Source organism: Lynx canadensis, chromosome B3 (assembly GCF_007474595.2).
Source record: "Lynx canadensis isolate LIC74 chromosome B3, mLynCan4.pri.v2, whole genome shotgun sequence".
Lineage (NCBI taxonomy): Eukaryota > Metazoa > Chordata > Mammalia > Carnivora > Felidae > Lynx > Lynx canadensis.
Window position 1 is genome coordinate 6,519,148 of NC_044308.2, and position 18,253 is coordinate 6,537,400.

The following is an 18,253-nucleotide window of genomic DNA, read 5'->3' on the forward strand; positions in this document are numbered from 1 at the left end:
GGAGACACAGAATCGGAAACAGGCTCCAGGCTCTGAGCCATCAGCCCAGAGCCCGACGCGGGGCTCGAACTCCCGGACCGCGAGATCGTGACCTGGCTGAAGTCGGACGCTTAACCGACTGCGCCACCCAGGCGCCCCTAGGTCTTTAATTTCTTAGAAAAAAATGTTTTATGTTTATTTTTGGGAGAGAAAGAGAGAGAGAGAGAGACACCCAGAATCCGAAGCAGGCTCCAGGCTCTGAGCTGTCAGCACAGAGCCCAACACAAGGCTCGAACCCACGAACCGTGAGATCATGACCTGAGCCAAAGTCCTATGCTTAACCTACTGAGCCACCCAGGCACCCCTGTGGTTTTTCTTTCTGAACAGTTTTAAGAAGGGCCTCCTGCCAGTGGTTAGGTCTAATTCTAGTCCTAACCTAGGTCTCAACATAGCTGGTAAGGGAGATGTCTGGATTTTGTTTCTCTCTCTTTTAGGCTAATATGACTGGAATTCTATTAAAATTATTTATTTGCGAATATGTAATATTTACATATGATAAAAAAAGAATCATTTAGATAAAAGGCAATGTAACAAAGGAGTCTCTTCCTACCCTGACCCCCTGGTTTCCTTCCCCTTAAAAAGGGCAACCACTGTGCTCCTGTCCTCGGAAACCGTAGCCGCTTACCTGCTAAGTTGGTGAACAGTTGCCCTGGAGTCCTTACAGCCTACAAATCCTAAAATCTTTTCTATAGGACTCTTTATAGAAAAAGTTTGCCGTTTCCCTTTTTAGCCTTTTATCATTTCAAAAAATGCTGCTCTGATATGCTAGGACATCTTTGTGTGCATGGCATTATACACATGTGAATCTGGATCGAAAGAATCCCGTAAGTGGAATTGCTGGGTCTCAGGGTCTCGGCGTTGGTCACTTGGATAGGTATTACCAGGCAGCTGTCTGGAGAGGCTGAACCAATTTACAGTGCCTCTCACAACGCATGCTTCGGCCCGTTCTCACAGCCTCGCACTAACAGTGTGCTAATAATTCGACCCTTGCCAATCTGATAAGCAAAACCTGGCACTCACTGTACTTTTAATTTGCATTTTTCTCGTTATGAATAAGGGCTAAGCATCTTTTCTTAAGTCTTAAAAAACGGAACACCAAACAGCTCCCTCTGAGCCTTTCCCTGTCCAGTCGGCTCAGGACTCGGGCCCGGCGGGCCCAGCCCACGAGGGACGCCGGGCGCGGCCCCGGGCAGGAGGCAGGGGCGCGGAACCCCCGGTGCCCCGGCTTCCCTCGCTGGCCGCGGAGCCCCGCCCCGGGTCCGCCTCCCGAGGGCCTGGGCGGAGCACGCGGGCCGGGGGCGGGGCGGCGCTGCCTGATTTATTCCCGTCCGGGAGACGGAGTGAGAACCCCGCGGTGTGCACGGCCGAAGCGCCCGGTCCCGCGCCCGCGTCCGCACGGCATGCCGGGCCCCCGCCTGCTGGCCGCGCTCTGCGGCGCGCTCCTCTGCGCCTCGGGACTCTTGGCCTTCTCCGGTGAGTCGATCGCGCCGCCCTCTGGCCCTCGCCCCTCCTCTCCGCGCCGCTCGGAAGTTCGCCGCGGCGCCCTCCCTCCATCTCCACTGTTTACAAACTTGGGCCAAGAGCCGGGGCCGTGCGGAGGGGCGACTTCTCCGGCCGCGTCCCGCCCGCCCGCCGGCGGGGATGCGCTCGGCCTCTCCTGCGGTCTCGGCGCCCGGGCGTTCTTGGCCAGTGATACAGGCTTGAGAGTTGGGCGGGGACCGGGGACACCGGGTGACAGCCCAACGGTCCCCAGGGATGCGGCTTACACATAACAAAGGAATCTGCTGTGTAGGGTCTCTCTTTTCCCATCTGTAAAATGAGGCCATTGAACTGTGCGTGACTTTCGCGCGTCTTCCACCTGGAAGTTTCTAGGACTCTTGTATTGAGGAGACTCGTCCAGCCAAACTTTCCCTGGCAAATCCCTCCCAAGCGCTGGCGGCCGGTCTGTTCATTGGAATTTTGCATCCCCGCTTGTAGGTGTCTGGTCGGATAAGCGAGGGCTGGGGAGGCGGAGGAAGGGCCGGGGCTCTAGGTGGGGCCCCGAAGGGGGCTAAGAGCCCGGGGAGGGACTTGGAGAGGGCTGCCCCCGGGGCTGGTGGCTCCTGACTCCCTCCCGTGGCCTTGGCGTGCTGCTGTATCTTCCTGGCTCCGCCCCCGCCCAGGAGGCCTCCCGCGCCCGGCGCACAGCTGGGCCTCCGGCAGGATGGTCCCGGGGATGCACCATCCCCTTCTCGAGGGACCCGCACAGCCTCCTCCAGGGCTGGGAAAAGGTGCCCATGGTGGGCGCTCTTCGAGCACCCGCTGCATCGTTTTCTCAAAGCAAGGGGAAGGGGGGACAAAGCTGAGCCCTAGAGCTGCCTCCCTGTGACAGTCTGACCCCCAGGGCCTGGAGCCTTAGGCGTAAGGGCACTTCAAGCTCCCAGGCCCTTGGGCATTGGGCGCTGGTGGCTCTCCCGGAAACCGGGAGAGACAGCTGGATCTCCGAAGAGTCCGTTTCCACTCCTCTCTGTCCCCACAAAATGTCCCTGGGGAAATCTCCCAGAAGGCAGGACTCTGAAATCCCAAAGGTAGCTTTGTACAGGGTGACCGGGCTTTTCCCGGAACGGGGAAGCACCTTGCGTGCTGTGCGCAGGTGAGTCAGGCGATGTGGGGTCAGGGCCACCTTTCACTTTCCTTTTCATCCTAGGGGAACCAGACTGCTTTGCCCTGGAGCAGAAAGGAGAGAGGGGGCGGGTGGTGGTGGTGGTGGTGGTGGTGGGGGGGGGGGGGCAGGAGGAGTTGGATTTTGTTGGGACAGGGGCCCAGGATTCTGGCCATTCCCAGGCCTCTGTCTGTGGCAGTGTTTGCAGTCTGCCAGGTCAGGAGGGATTAACCTGCTATTTAAAGCCAGTGACTAATAGCTCATTGGGAGCCGCCTTAAGCTCCCAGGCGGGGGCTGAGGTGGAGCTCTGAGGCGCTCACTAATGCTGACCCTTGTTCCCCTCTGTTCCCTTCTCCGGAGCTGGGCCCAGCTCTCTGGCGCTTTGAGATTTCAGGAGGGCCCCCTGGTCTGGGATGGCACGACTCTGTGGGGAGGAAAAGTGATTTCTGATGTCTTACCCCAAATGATGGGGTCGGGTCTTCTGGGATGCCAAGGTCAGCTAGAAGGTCCCCCGCCCGCCTGGCTGGCCTGGTGGCTGCACGAATAAGCTCACTTCTGTCACCCAGGCCCCCAGCTCGAAGCTGTGAAGACCTCTCCAGCCCTTCTCCTGTGTCAGCAGTGTTTCTCAACTCTGCCCGGCCCCCTCACCCCTTCATCTGACTTCCTCTGTCACTAGGAGGCCTGTGACAGCCTCCTAGATGCTCTCCAGGCCTCTCACCTTACCCACTCCTGTCACATTCCCACCCCGGAGCCAGAGGGGTAGCGTGTAGCCCCAAGACACCTGCCTGCCCCGGGGGAGCCCATCCACACGTCTCTGCAGATGGCCTTTTCTCCATTCTCCTTCCCAGGATGGGAAATGGCTTCCCCACTGCCCCCTCACACTTGAGACTCTGATTCCCCCCTGCCCCGGTAGAAAACGGTGGCAGCTGAAGGGAGGTTAAGAGCCCCTGGTTTGCGGGACGCCAAGTCTGAGCTTGTCAGTCCTAAGGTCCCTGCGGGTCTGGGCCCCTCCCTACCTTTTCAGCTCTGTCTCCCTGTTTCCCACTTACCATGCCCCCCTGTGCTTCTGCTCATCATTAGAATGTTCTTTCCTCGCTCCCCGTTCTGGCACACTCCACTCTGTCTTTTAGACCCAGCTCACATGTCCCTCTGCCAAGCTTCCAACTCTGGTAGGAACCACACCTCCAGTGGCCCTTCCTGCAGGCTTCTGTCAGAGCTCCCGAAGCCTCCGCGTCACCTAGTGGCTGTCCCCCTCTTTCCAGTGGCTCCTTGAAGCCTGGACCACACCTGGGTTCTCTGTCTCAGGAACGCGGCATGCACACAGCAGCTCTCCCCTCGCCCCACCCCAGTATTCACTGAATAAGTCCGGGCTGCCATTGCAGGTGACTTCTGTGACTCTAGCCAGTGCCTGAATGGCGGGACCTGCCTGTTGGGCCGGGACAACACCCCCTTCTACTGCCTCTGCCCTGAAGGCTTCACAGGCATCATCTGCAATGAGACCGAGAAAGGTACCTGCCTGGGCCGTGCCCCGCACTCTGCACCCGGCTCCCGGCTGCAGCCCTAGTGGGCGATGGTCCCCTGCACCTCTCCCGCCGTCAGCCGGCACTTCCCTGGAAACTCCCCATGCCAGTTGGAAAGCTGGGTGCTTCCCTCACTTGGGCTGATTCGCCTACATCTGACCCTTCTCGGCCCCAGGCTGGCCCAGGCTCCGTCAGGCAGAGGGGGCAGGGAGGAGGTGGGAAGGGGGAGGCGGGCATGGGGCTGAGTTTGCACAGAGGGTCCTTTCGGGCACCTGCTGCTGCTGCTGCTGCTGCTGCTGCTGCTGTCTCCGTCCCCAGCTCCTTCCTCATCCATTGCCCATCTTACCTGCCTCCTCACCCCTAGGTCCTTGTAACCCAAACCCCTGCTACAATGATGCTGAATGCCAGGTGATCAAGGACGAACACCGGGGGGACATCTTCACCCAGTACGTCTGCAAGTGCCCTCATGGCTACACAGGTGTCCACTGTGAGATCAGTGAGTATCTGGGGGTGAATGCTCTTATGGGGGGGGGATCCTGAGCAGCTCAGGCCACACGCTGGCCTCACTCCCTGCATCAGGGCCTCCTCTGGTAGATGGGGGTTGACAGAGCCTCAGAGTTAGGCCATGTTAGGGGAATGAGCGGTCCTGTTGTCCCAGGCGAATTCCTGCTCAGCCTTCTGTTCTCCACCACAGGCTAGGCCTGATGTCACTGTAGGGGGCGTGGAGGGGGGTGGAAAGGGTGGCGGTAACCCCAGAGGTCATGGCAGTACCGTTTCCTAGGTCACCATGAACCAGATACCTAGTATTAGGGTTAAGTCTTGAGAGTTTTCTGCCAAGAGGGGAAAACAAACATTTCTTTTTCTTTTTTGGTTTCTTTACGTGTTTATTTGTGTGTGTGTGTGTGTGTGTGTGTGTGTGTGTGTGTGGGTGGGAGAGAGAGAGAGAGAGAGAGAGAGGGAGAGAGAGAGAGAGACAGTGTGAGTGGGGGAGGGGCAGAGAGAGAGAGTGTGAGTGGGGGAGGGGCAGAGAGAGAGAGAGTGTGAGTGGGGGAGGGGCAGAGAGAGAGAGAGTGTGAGTGGGGGAGGGGCAGAGAGAGAGACAGTGTGAGTGGGGGAGGGGCAGAGAGAGAGGGAGACACAGAATCGGAAGCAGGCTCCAGGCTCTGAGCTGTCAGCACAGAGCCCGACGCGGGGCTCGAACCCACAAACCATGAGATCACGACCTGAGCCGATGTCAGATGCTTAACCAACTGAGCCACCCAGGTGCCCCAGCAAACACATTCCTTAATCTTTAGGCCCAGCAGGTCAGGAAGTAAGGCTTGGGCCTTAGAGTCTGATAGGTCCTGGCCCAAGTTTGACTGTGGCCTCATCACAGAGCTCAGGGAGGAGGGAGAGGCCTGGGCAGGCTGGGCCGTCCCCTCATGGTCAGGCGGTCAGAGGCCTGGCGTTTGCAGAGGGGCTGACCTGCCGGGCCTGCTTGGTTATCCACTCAGCCACAGAATGGCCCTGGGTGGGTGCCCAGCCTGCAGTGCTGGCGGTGGCTGTCCACACGTCCTCCCTCCTGGCCCGGCTGGAGTCCCTCCTACCAAGCTGGGACTCTTCCTCTCCTGCTGGGGGTGGGGGAGTCCACTTCTTAGGGATGTCCGGTTTCTTCGGTCCGGTGGGCCTGTCACTAAGCGTCTTGGACAGGGGCAGGCGGTTCTCCTTCAGGCAGATGTGGGGATGTTCTCTGTGGTTTGCTGACCGGCAGGAGGAGGAGGAGGAGGAGGAGGAGGAGGATGGGGTGCTGGGCCACTTGGGGGGGGTGCTGGGCCACTTGGGGGGGGTGCGGGGCCTGGAGGAGAGCAGGCAAAGTGCCTTCGATTCCACTCACCTCAGAGGAGGTGGCACCCAGGGGCTGTCCCTGGGTCTGTGGGCTGAGGCTAAGGTCTTTGAGATCCTGGGTGGAGGAATGTGTGTGCGTGCGTGTGTGCATGCGTGGGGGGGGGGGGTCACTAAGGCAGACAGAGCCCTGGGTGGGGTCAGGTGTGCCCACTAATTACCGTGCTGGGAGCCAAGGTAACCATGGGTGTACCTGAATTGGAATTACGCACACCTAGCCTCCTGCTTCGTGGCCTGGGGTCTGCCCCGGGTTGGACACGGCAGCTCCTGGGACAGAAGGCAGGGGAGAACCACAAAGGCAGGGGAGAACCACAAAGGCAGGGGAGAACCACAAAGGCAGGGGAGAACCACAAAGGCAGGGGAGAACCACAAAGGCAGGGGAGAACCACAAAGGCAGGGGAGGCCCCCAGGGGCCGTCGCAGCCCCTCCTTGTTGGTCAGGTGGTATGTTTTCTTGGAGCCCACAAGGACCCCACAGGCCCAAAGAATTCACGTTTGGGTCCCTTAGAGTGTGAACATGTGGGGTGTGAGGACAGACCTGGGTGCAAATCCCTGCTCAACATCCCTCCCTTCCCCTCCCCCCCCCCCCCCCCCCCCCCAGCTCTGATTTTGGCTGCCTGGTCTCCTGCGAGACACTCCTGCGAGAGTGTCGTAGCACTGAGCTCAGCATGAACCTGGGGTGTTGTAGCAAGAGTAGGTCTGTCCCTGGCTTCTCTGTTTGGGGGATAAGAGGGGCCCGGCCCCCTCGGACCACATCCCTGGGATAATGGTGAAGGTGACGGCCCCTTGGCCGGGAGCAACTTCGCAGATGGCTGGGTCATGACCAGTAGTTGGAAGGCGCGAAGAACAGGAGAGAAAACAGGATGGCATTCACGCCCCACCCAGAAAGTCCTGCCAGTGGGATTGTAGAAAAGTCCAGGCAGATTTGTTTACTGCTTTGTGTGCAAAACAGGTACTGTTCCCTGCCACCTGACGTGCCTGCCTCCCAAAGCCATCCTGGGGGAGCCAGGGGTGGGGCTGGACCAGGTGGGCCTCCTGGTGGGCTGGGGACCCTGAAGGAGAGCAGGCCACACTGGTCTTCTCTCCCGCTGGTCCAGTCCCTGCCTGCCCCCCACTCCCCCATAGTTGCTGCTAGATGCCCCGTAAAGACAAGACCACCTACCACAGCCTCGCAGGAGATTCTGGAGATGCCACGAGTGCCGGCCTGGCACCTCCTGGCGGCCCTGGCTCCCCACGCCCCGCCCCGAGCATCCGGCCCACCCTCTTCCTCACCGTGCACCTTTCTCGGGCCCTCGTGGTCCTTTCCGGGTCTCTGCTCTGAGTCTCAGCGGAGGCCACACTGTGTTGTTTTCTGGTCCTGTGGGGCTCGGGTGGCCGCCTGACAGCCACGTCCCCCTCTCCCCGCCCCTCCCCCCGTAGCCTGCGCCATGCCGCTGGGCATGGAGACGGGTGCCATTTCCGACTCGCAGATCTCTGCCTCGTCTGTGTACTTGGGCTTCATGGGTTTACAGCGCTGGGCCCCAGAGCTGGCCCGCCTGCACCGCACGGGCATCGTCAACGCCTGGACAGCCAGCAACTATGACAAGAATCCCTGGATCCAGGTACAGAAAGAATGGCTCTAGGGTGGGCAGAGTCACGGGAGGGGACAGGGTGAGACGAGGATGTCTGCATGGAGGGGGGGGGGTGGTCACCACGCTGGGGTCATAACCGGGGTCCAGGTAGCAAGGCAGTGGTTCCCACAGGTGAAGTATCTGTAAGTGGAGGGCAGCCTGGGGGCGGGGGCGGGGGCGGGGGCGGGGGCGGGGGCGGGCTGGACGAGGAGGAGGAGCAGACCCCAGGCTGTGGAGGGGCTGTTTGCACTGGGTGAAGCCTTTGGGGCCTCGTCCCTCTTCGGGTGCCCCTCTGAGCACTGGGCCCAAAGCTCTGAGAGGCCCAGATGAGAAGGTCCCCACTCCTTTGTCCTGCTTGGTTGCTCCCACTCTGGGTGTGGGGGGGGGGGGAACAGAGGGAGCATAACGAAGCCGGGAGATAAGGGTCCTGTCGTCTCCGCCTTGGGTACAGGTGAACCTGGTACGGAAGATGTGGGTGACGGGCGTGGTGACACAGGGTGCCAGCCGAGCAAGCAACGCCGAGTACCTGAAGACTTTCAAGGTGGCCTACAGCCTCAACGGACGCAAGTTCCAGTTTATCCAGAGCGCAGAGGGGTCAGGAGACAAGGTGAGGGCTGTAAGAGAAGGGCTGTGGTCTGCACCCTCTGGGGCTCCAGAGCGGTTTGAGGGTTCCCAGTGAAGTGAGTGTACCCTGGGTGATTGATTAGCCATGAGGTGGGTCTGCCGTTGCTCCTTGGTTCCCAGATACTGGGAAACCTGGATTATGCCCGTGTTCTGTGGTTACAATACCCTCCCCCCCGGTCCCCCATTTTACAGGTGAGAATAAGGAGAGTCAGAAAGGTTCAATATGACTTGTTGAGGATGGCTGGAGTGGTGGGATGCATTCTAAGCCTTCAGGGCCACCATGGGCAGTTGTGCAGGTTGTACATTGCTCGAGGATGTCATTACGAAGTGAGCACCGTTCGGAATGTAGACATCATGTTTGTATACTTCTGTCTGTGGGGAAATTATTATAATAAAGTGTCTTGAGACAGGAGTGCCTTTTTCTAATTTGCAGAGGCGCCCTAGAGATTCCAGGTGGCCCTGTGTGAAAGACCGGGGTTTCTGCCCAGGCCCCATGATGACCAAGAAAGGTGGGGGAGAAGGGGAACCTGTGTTGAGAGCTGTGGGTGGCCAGAGGAAGAGCTGACCCCCTGCCGGCTCTAAGCCCCACCTCTGCCTCCCAGGGCTGAAGAGGAAGGTGAGGCAAGCCCAGAAAGGTGGACTGCCCCCACTGACCCATCCTTCCGATCTTCTTTCCTCCTAGCTGTTTGTGGGTAATACGGACAACAGCGGCCTGAAGGTCAACCTGTTTGACTTCCCTCTGGAGGTGCAGTATGTGCGGCTGGTGCCCATCACCTGCCACCGGGGCTGTACCCTCCGCTTCGAGCTCCTTGGATGCGAGTTGAATGGTGAGTGCTGGGGGCTGTGGTCAATACTAAGAGATGGCCTTCCCTGCTCCGTCTTTTCTCAGCCAGGATGAGCTGGGTAGGGCGGCACAAGGCCCGGGGGCCCGGGGGCCCGGGCTCACACAGGAGATGCGCACTAGACGGGTCACCGGGCCCTTGGCGGTCTCGCCTAGGTGTCTGCTATCTGCCAACCCTGGGCGTCTTGGTTGGTTAGAGGAAAAAAAAAAAAAAAAGACGACTTCAGTTTTCAAAGGGCTTTCACTTCTTCTGATTGGTTCCTTGAACTTCTAGACCACATAGCACTAGGTTTTTCCGATGTTGGCTCCATGAGGGTGGGAAGTCTGTTTTGTTCGCTGTATTCCCAGGGCCTGGATCATAGATGTTCAGTAACATTTAAAAAAATTTGGGTGGGTGGGTGGGGGGATGGCGCCTGTGTGGCTAGTTGGTTAAGCGTCCGACTTTGGCTCAGGTCAGGATCTCCCAGTCTGGGAGTTTGAGCCCCGCATCGGGCTCTGTGCTGACAGCTCGGAGCCTGGAGCCTGCTTCGGATTCTGGGTCTCCCTCTCTCTCTGCCCCTTCCCTGTTCTGTCACTCTCGCTCAAAAATAAGTAAGACATTTAATGTTTTACTTATTTTTGAGAGAGCGTGAGTGGGGGAGGGGCAGACTGAGAGGGAGAGAGAGAATCCAGCTCTGAGCCGTCAGTGTCAAAGCCCAGTGTGGGGCTCAAACTCACAAACTGCAGGATCATGACCCGAGCCGAAGTTGGATGCTCAGCTGAGCCACCCAAGTGCTTCTGTTCAAACATTTAATGAACTAGTGAATGAATAAGGAAAGTGAGGCCCAGATAAATTATCTGTCAAGGGCTCACAGGCTGGTAGGGATTAAAACTTGGTCTAGATCCCTGGGCTTTTGACACCCACCCACCTAGTGCTCCCTGCCCACCCCCCCATATCTCCTGTACTCATCATTCAGGAGAAACATGGAGGCTTCTAGGGACATAGGGCTGGAGCTGGTGCTTTCTGCTGCCCTTTCCAGAGATATTCCCAGGTGGAGGGACGGGAGGCACCAGAAAGGGACAGGTTTCTGAGGAGCAGGAAAAATTGATGTCTGGAGCCCCCAGGCTGCAGGGGTTGGGGTGCTCGCCTAGGTCTGGGTATTTCCCCCTCTTCGCAGCGACAGCGCCACCTGCTGGCCACTGGCGGAACTGTAAGGCTCGCTAGGCTCCTCTGCCTTTCTGGTCTTACCCCAGACCCACCCTTTTAAAGTATGAACCTAAGTCATCACGCGTTCCCAGTCACAGGGTCATTGCCTTTTTGAGCCTTCTTGTTTAAATGGGGAGTTAAGACAATCTTCTGATAAAAGGAAATGTAGGCTATTGGTACCAGACAGACCGGGCTGGGGGCTCTGCAGCCTTTGGCTATTAAAGTTGCCTGCAGGGTCCCATCCCAGATGGCTCCCTCCTAGGCCAAGAGAGGGTAAGCCTGGCAAGCTGTGGAAGCTGGCCTGTCTGCTCTCCTCGAGGTCTAGTTCTCCTTTCCCTAGTCGGCATTCCAGTGGGCTGGAATGTTGGTGTATGCAGGTGTGTGTACCTGTGTGCACATGTGTGGCCCTGAGGCCTGGGCATGAGGATTGCCCTGTTGGGACGGTTTTTGAATGGAGGTTTGTATGACAGAGAGCAAGCCACGTGAAGAACGTGGAAAGAGCATTCCGGGCAGGTAGGGAGCTGGCAGGTGCAAAGGCCCTGGGGCATGTTTAAGGATAAAAGGCAGGCCAGTGGGGCTGGAGCCTAGAGAGTGAGGGGCAGCTTATTGGGTGGGGAGGCTGGAGAGGTGGATGGAGAGAGGTCTCAGACAAGTTAGGGGCCGTATGGATCATTTTACTGATCCGGGTCTGTATGCTCAGAACAAGGGGCAGCCATGTGGGGGTAAGGGGAGTGCTAATAGGACATGACTGGAGTGTGTCTAGAAGGGATCCCCTAGGTTGTATGGGGAGAATGAAGGCAGAGGGCCATCGTATGTGAGGGGAGCCCCGTGGGAAGAGATGGGGGAAGATGGCTTGGATCAGGTTGTAGACTCACTGGGTTGGGTGGGTGACAGTCCTCTGCTCATAAAGTGCCCTCCGTGGACCCAGTAGTAGGAGCATCACCTGGGAGCTTGTAGAAATGTGGGCGCCAGTCCCGCCCTAGCCCTGCGGAAACAGTCTTCATTTTAACAAGATCCCAGGTTGATGCAGGAGAAGCACTTCTCTGGGGGGGCCTTCCCAGGGTCAGTGACGGAGCGGAGAGTCTGGGCCCTTGGCTCAGGGCCCCTCCCAACTGCCATTTTCCTCGGAGGGCTGTTTGACTTCCTCAGGACACCCAGAGGTGAGAGGGCGTGAATGGCAGGGGAGCAGTTTTGTAGGAGGGTCCACCTTGAGCATATGATGCCAACCCGGCATCCTCTGCAAAGCCGCCCTGGGCCTTGGCCTGGGAACGACCCGCTTCCAGCCCTGGGGGCTCTCTTTGTGGGAGGAGCATGGGGGTCACCTGGGGCACCACCATCACGAGGAGATGTTGTGTTAGCAGGTGTGGGCACACCTGGGAAGCAAAGGTCTTTTTAAAATAAAAAAAGAAATGGAAGTAATATATTTAAGTTTATTTTTGAGAGAGAGAGAGAGAGAGAGAGAGAGAGAGAGAGAGAGAGAGAGAGAGAGAACAGAGGTTCCAAAGAGGGCTCTGCGCCGATAGCAGAGAGCCTGACACGGGGCTTGAACTCACGAACTGTGAGATCATGACCTGAGTGGAAGTGTGACTCACGCTCAACCGACTGAGCCACCCAGGCGCCCCAGGAGGCAAATGTCTTCAGGGGCAAATGTGCAAGCGTCTGGGGAGACAGGGATGTAAAGAGCCATATACCTGCTTCTGGGTGGAGGCGTGGCTTTCCAGGCCCACTTCCCCCCACCCCCAAATTCCCCACAAGGACAGACTGGAGTAAGGATTCTGCCAGGTGTGACACACGCCCATCCTTCTCTTGGGGGGGCAGGGGGGGTGGGTTATCTTCTGCCTGTCCCTAACTGCTACCGCCACCTGCAGGTGCAGAGGAGTAGTGCAGTGCCGCTGGGCCCACCGCGGAGCCCGGGTGACGAGGCCCCCAGTGTTGGGTGTGGGAAGGCCCCCTGGTGGACACTCAGGGAGGGGCTGCTGGGGCAGGATACAGGATCCAGCCTGAGCCCCAGGAGTTCGGACTTCTGTGACTGCCACCTGCTGGAGGGGGATAGTGTTGTCCCGTCCGTCACTGGGTCGCCAGCAGGCCGGCCTTCCTGGCTCTGCAAAGGGGCGTGGATGGTGGCAATGATGCCACAGAGTGGTGTGGTGATGAGTTTGCGTGTGTGTGTGTGTGTGTGTGTGTGTGTGTGTGTGTGTCGTGGGCACAGTGCTTAATGACTCAGCCTCAGTTTCATTCATTCGGTAGAACGGGGTTGCTGATCGCGGCTTTCAGGTTTTTCGTGGTAGGTCGAGTGACAGACATGAGCGCTGGATGGAGAGGCCAGCTGCTGAGGTTCTTGACCACAGTTGCAGGCCTCAGCCTTCTAGACAACAGCTGTACCGTAGGAGTGACAGAGGCAGTGCTGAGTCCAAAGGAGGGACGAGTCCCGCCCAAGTGAGGTGGTCAGGGCAGGCTTCTTGGAGGAGGGGTCTCATGAGGCAGGCGTTAGAGGAGGGAAGGGAGGTCGTGGCAGGGCCTGCCCTCGTGTAGATGGGAAAGGTGGTGGGTCCTCTGAAGGGCAAGTGAGGGCAGGACTGGGTATGGAGGGCACAGCTGGCAGAGGCGAGCGGGCGAGGTGGGCGGAGAGAAAGTTGGCTTTCAAAGGTGGAAGGGGTTTCCCCTGTCCAAGAGGATGCCAGGGGCCAGTCGGGACCCCCGGAGCTCCTCCCCTGGTCTTCTCTTGCTCACACTCGTGGGAGGCTGTGGATGCTGACCTGGGTGGCAAACCCCTTTGCCGGCAGGATGTGCTGAACCCCTGGGCATGAAGGACAACACCATCCCCGACAGGCAGATCACGGCCTCCAGCATCTACAGGACCTGGGGCCTGAATGCCTTCAGCTGGTATCCCTTTTACGCGAGGCTGGACAAGCAGGGCAAGTTCAACGCCTGGACCGCCCAGACCAATGATGCCTCTGAGTGGCTGCAGGTGGGTCAGGATGCAGGGCAAGGGCAAGGGCAAGGGCAAGGGCAAGGGCAAGGGCAAGGGCAAGGGCTGGAGTTGGGCTGATCATTGACCGCCCCCCACCCCAGGCTTCTGCTCCCCAAGAGGGAGGGTCTGAAAAAGCCTTGTTTTCCTTCTGCTTTGTTTTTTTTCTCCCACATGCCCTACCTTCTCCTGATTCTGCAATTCCAGAGGGGGAGGGTGGGGGAGTTCAGGGCTATTTCCACGAAGGCCCCAAGCCCCAGGCACAGAAAGGACGTGTGTGTGTGTGTGTGTGTGTGTGTGTGTGTGGCAGTTGGACCATCTCCACCAGCTGCTCCAGGGTGACAAGGCTGAGCCCATGGACAGTAGGGGACAGAGGAGGGCCATCTGACCCAGGCAGGCTCACCCCAGGATTTCTCTGACTTGGCGTGTGAGGACACACTGTGGGGCAGCCCTTGGATTTCAGGAGATTGGGAAGCATGAGGGTCACAGAAAACCAGACTGTCTGCTCACTTTATAGACGAGGAAACAGTCCTGGCAGGGCGAGGATTTGCCTGGGCCTCACCTGCTGCCACCCGCGCATTGGGACTGCCTGTCCGGGTACAGAAGGCAGGCTCCCCAGGGTGGGCAGGGATGGGGGGGGAGGGGAGGACAGGGACTTTGTCTCTAGGTCCCAAGGAGCCATTAGCCTGCGCAGCCAGGTTCTGCAAGGAGCTGCCTGCATCTGGACTCCCTCGGGATTAAGGCCAGGCTGTGGACAGCCCCGCAGGGCACCCAGGAGCCGGCCGTGGACTCTCCTGTCCTTGTTCTCATTGTACTGAGGGGTGCGGAGGATGGGCTAAGGGTTGGCCAAGGCCCCCGCTCTGAAACGTAGCTTCACTGCAGCGATGCGTCTAACCGTGTCTGACAAAGTAGGTGGTAGGATTTATGCCCATTTAATAGATGGGGTAACTGAGGTTGTGCCAAATGAAATCTCTTTCCCGAAACTAGAAGTCATGCCCCAGCATGTCTGCCTGTTTCCACCTTCCGGGAGAATGGTCTGAACGAAGAAAACGTGCTTGATTTTTCCTGTAGGTTGACTTGGGCACCAAGAGGCAAGTGACAGGCATCATTACCCAGGGAGCCCGAGACTTTGGCCACATCCAATATGTGGCAGCCTACAGGGTGGCCTACAGTAACAACAGCATGAACTGGACCGAGTACAGGGACCAGGGGGCCTTGGACAGCAAGGTGAGTGTCCGTCCGGCTGACCCTCTGTCACCCCTCCGGGGTGGGGGGTGGGGACCCTCCGTCACCCCTCCGGGGGGGGGGACCCTCCGTCACCCCTCCGGGGTGGGGGGTGGGGGGTGGGGGGTGGGGGGTGGGGGTGGGGGGGGGGACCCTCCGTCACCCCTCCGGGGGGGGGACCCTCCGTCACCCCTCCGGGGGGGGGGGACCCTCCGTCGACCCTCCGTCACCCCTCCGGGGTGGGGGTGGGGGTGGGGGTGGGGGTGGGGGTGGGGACCCTCCGTCACCCCTCCGGGGTGGGGGGTGGGGGGGGGGGGTGGGGGGGGGGGACCCTCCGTCACCCTCCGGGGGGGGGGACCCTCCGTCACCCCTCCGGGGGGGGGACCCTCCGTCGACCCTCCGTCACCCCTCCGGGGTGGGGGTGGGGGTGGGGGTGGGGACCCTCCGTCACCCCTCCGGGGTGGGGGTGGGGGTGGGGGTGGGGGTGGGGGTGGGGACCCTCCGTCACCCCTCCGGGGTGGGGGTGGGGGGGGGGGACCCTCTGAGTCTGGCCTGAGGCTCTGGGGGGGGGGGGGGGGGGGGGGAGGGGCTGGCCCTCCTGACCGCCCCCTCTCCCCCCTGCCCCCTCCAGATCTTCCCTGGCAACTTGGACAACAATTCCCACAAGAAGAACATGTTCGAGATGCCCTTCCTGGCTCGCTTCGTGCGCGTCCTGCCCGTAGCCTGGCACAACCGCATCACCCTGCGTGTGGAGCTGCTGGGCTGCTAGCGGTAGGCCCGGCCTGCGCCACCCGAAGGGCCGTGGGGCGCCTGCCCTCACCTGGCCCTCCTGGCCTTCTGTTGGCCTGTGGCCTTCTCCACCCCACCTCCTGATTGTAGGTGATGGGGGAAGGGGAGGCAGGGGTTTCAGTCACCTCCCCTCTCTCCTTCTCCCCTCCCCCCTCCTTCCCCTCCCCCCTCCCCCTCCCCCATGGCCCTGGTGCCCCGCCCTCACGCCGTCCCATTTTCTTAGACACCATGGGAGTGGAGTAGGTCTGGGATGGAGAGGGAAGGGCGAAGTAGGGAGTCAGGGTTACCCGCACCCCTCGGATCCCTGGTTCTAGTCTGTTTTCCCCGCACTCTCTCCCCCACCCCGTGTTCCCACGGCCCTGGAGGAAGGCCCTGAGGCGCCAGGCTGGAGATAACGGTCTCCTGTCCCTCAGCCTGATGCTGCCACCCACCTGCTGCCACCTAGCCCCCCTCCCACGTGCCTCTTTTCTCCCTGGAGACCCGCCCCGCTTGACCCTTGTCCTAAAGCCTAAGAAGAAACAGAAGGGGGGGAGTGGGGGGGGCCGGGCTTATGGAGAGAGGGGTGGAGGTGGGTGGGCATGGGGGGGGGCGCCCTCTGTGCTGGTTCTTTACCCCAGAGTACACAGGCAGCTTCCAAAATATATTTATATCACCCCCTGAACTCTTGCTGTGGCTCATCACTGCTCCGTCCACATGGGCTTTGGCCTGGGCTGCCCCCCGCCCCCGCTCCCCTCAGGCCTTCCAGATACCAGTATTCTTGTATCACCTGCTGGTTGTGGAGAACTTACGAGGAGAAGGGAGAGACTATTGGGGGTCGGGGGTCCCATGGAGTCCTCATGCCCGGGCCTCTTCTCCGTTCTCCCCACCCCAGACCGACTCCTGCAGCCTTGGGGTCCACAGCTGCCGCCCAGTGAGGGGCCCAGGGGGTGCCTGGCACACACACAGCCGGTCTCCGTGAATGCCTTTGCTCTCTTCCCATGCCAGTAGGAGAGGCTGAGGCTGTTGGTTTTCCCCTTCAGCATTTTCTCCGCTTCCAGAGTGAGGGGCCGGAGAAACTGCTAGAAACTCCGCAAACCTGGGCTGCATTCAGAGCTGTGTGAGGCCCCAGCGGTGGGGTGCAGTGTGGGTGGAAGGGGCCAGGGCTCAGCCAAGTGGTCACGAGGCCTCCTGGCTGAGCACACTAGTTCCTGAGAGGCCGCTGGCAGGGCTGTGGGGCCGCAGAAAGCTCCAGGGGTACCCGCTCTGCTCTCACCACCCTGCCCCCCAATGCAGGGGCAGTCAGGAAGCAGGCTTTGGGGGGGCAGTGCCGGCCACGCCCTGGTGATCGGGGACAAGGGGGCTGGCAGGTAGAGGAGGGACCGAGTAGCTGGGAAAGGTATGTAAAACCACCTTAGTATCCTAGGCCTTGGAACACAAGGTGAATTTTCTGGAACAAACTTTGGGAGCCTTGCTGGGATATACATACATCTCTAGGCAGCAGATCTGGCCACACGGCTGCCAAAGGGAGGGTGTGGCTTTGCTGGAACCTGGGGAGGAAAATTAGTGTGGAAGTGGCTCCTTCCGGAGAGCTCCCCTTGCCAGGGATTTTTAGTCAGGCAGGAACAGACTAAAGGCCCAGGCTGCGGTCTCTGAATGGGGACTGGGACTGGGACTGGGACTCCCCGCCCCTGGGGGTCTTTCAGCCGGGTCACTCCCTCCCGTCTCCGAGACCTCTTCTGTGGAGCTGCATGGATTGTATTTGGAGTCAGTCCTTTTTTTTTTCGACGTTTTTTATTTATTTTTGGGACAGAGAGAGACAGAGCATGAACGGGGGAGGGGCAGAGAGAGGGGGAGACACAGAATCGGAAACAGGCTCCAGGCTCCGAGCCGTCAGCCCAGAGCCCGACGCGGGGCTCGAACTCACGGACCGCGAGATCGTGACCCGGCTGAAGTCGGACGCCTAACCGACGGAGCCGCCCAGGCGCCCCATCCTTCTGGCTGGTTGGCGGCATCTGGACTCCCTCGGGGGGGCCTTTCCTATCGACAACCCTGTTCTGGCCTCTCCTGGAGACTAGCAGCCAGTGGGAGGAGCTTCTTTCCAGTGCACCTGTGCTCTGGGATGCTTCCACCTCCCCAGCCAACTGGGCCGTGAGCCTTGCTAGAAGTCGGGAGGCCCATAAAGGGAAACGGAGAGCCCCTAAAGGGAACGGTCCACAACCCCCGTTCATGGCATGGAATGTTTGCTGTGGGCCAGTCTCATCGGCTGACTGGCCATGGGGGCTGGTGAGCAGTCGTCACAAGGCCCCCACCTGGCCCAGGAGCCCCGAGGTCACTCTGGAGTAGCTGAAGCCACCCAGACCCTCCTCATCTCTGCGACCTTGGAGGAGTTGGTCACGGCCTTCTAAAAGTCCCCCTCTGGAGAGCCTGGGGCCCTCACTCCTGCTCCCCCTGCCCTCGGCTCCTCTCGCCTGGGTAGTCTTTCCACTTCCGCAGACGTTCACCATCTCCTCCCCAGATTTGCTTTTATTCCTGACCGCTGTCTGGGGGGCCAGCCCTGGCTGGCGTGTGAAACTTGCTGGAGCAAAACTGCCCTCCCCTGAGGTCGCCCCTGTTCCTTCACCTGTGGCCATCAGCACCGGGATGCATTGGCCCGCCTCTCCCAGGAGTCTGGGATCCCCTGGTTTAAACAGGGTGGAGTCCTGAGGAATGCAGGGCCTCCAGCTGGAAGATCGGAGTTCACATCTTGGCTCCAAGCAACCTGAGACAACTTGTTGAGATCTCTGGGCCTCAGTTCCCTCATCTGTAAAATGGAGATAATAGGACCACCTCCACGGCCTTGTGGAGACTAAGGGAGAGAACGTACAGATGCAAAGCCTGGTGTGTTGGAGGCCTCAAACACTTTGCTCACGTCATCATTAGAGAAGCTTGTAAGAGTTTCCTAACTGGTACTCG

At 59.7% G+C, this 18,253-nt stretch overlaps 1 protein-coding gene across 2 annotated transcripts; it reads left to right on the forward strand.

The window, feature by feature from the left end:
- Nucleotides 1-1,409: 1,409 nt before the first annotated feature.
- MFGE8 (milk fat globule EGF and factor V/VIII domain containing) lies at nucleotides 1,410-15,983 on the forward strand. Of its 2 annotated transcripts, XM_030317410.1 has the most exons (9): nucleotides 1,410-1,512; nucleotides 4,063-4,188; nucleotides 4,565-4,696; nucleotides 7,500-7,681; nucleotides 8,142-8,297; nucleotides 8,997-9,141; nucleotides 13,125-13,309; nucleotides 14,381-14,536; nucleotides 15,165-15,983. In XM_030317410.1, exons 1-9 carry the CDS (start codon nucleotides 1,440-1,442, stop codon nucleotides 15,300-15,302), a joined length of 1,293 nt encoding a protein of 430 aa, XP_030173270.1. In that variant the 5' UTR covers nucleotides 1,410-1,439; the 3' UTR covers nucleotides 15,303-15,983. The 2 variants fall into 2 exon arrangements, with proteins under 2 accessions (XP_030173270.1, XP_030173271.1); XM_030317411.1 differs by lacking the exon at nucleotides 4,063-4,188 and having other exon boundaries at nucleotides 1,421-1,512.
- Nucleotides 15,984-18,253: the final 2,270 nt, after the last annotated feature.

Bases quoted from the DNA above. Each gene is read 5' to 3' on its own strand.
- MFGE8 (XM_030317410.1), top strand. From the start codon at position 1,440: ATGCCGGGCCCCCGCCTGCTGGCCGCGCTCTGCGGCGCGCTCCTCTGC. The intron at 7,682-8,141 runs GTACAGAAAGAA...CCTTGGGTACAG, and splicing joins ACAAGAATCCCTGGATCCAG to GTGAACCTGGTACGGAAGAT. The intron at 14,537-15,164 runs GTGAGTGTCCGT...TGCCCCCTCCAG, and splicing joins AGGGGGCCTTGGACAGCAAG to ATCTTCCCTGGCAACTTGGA.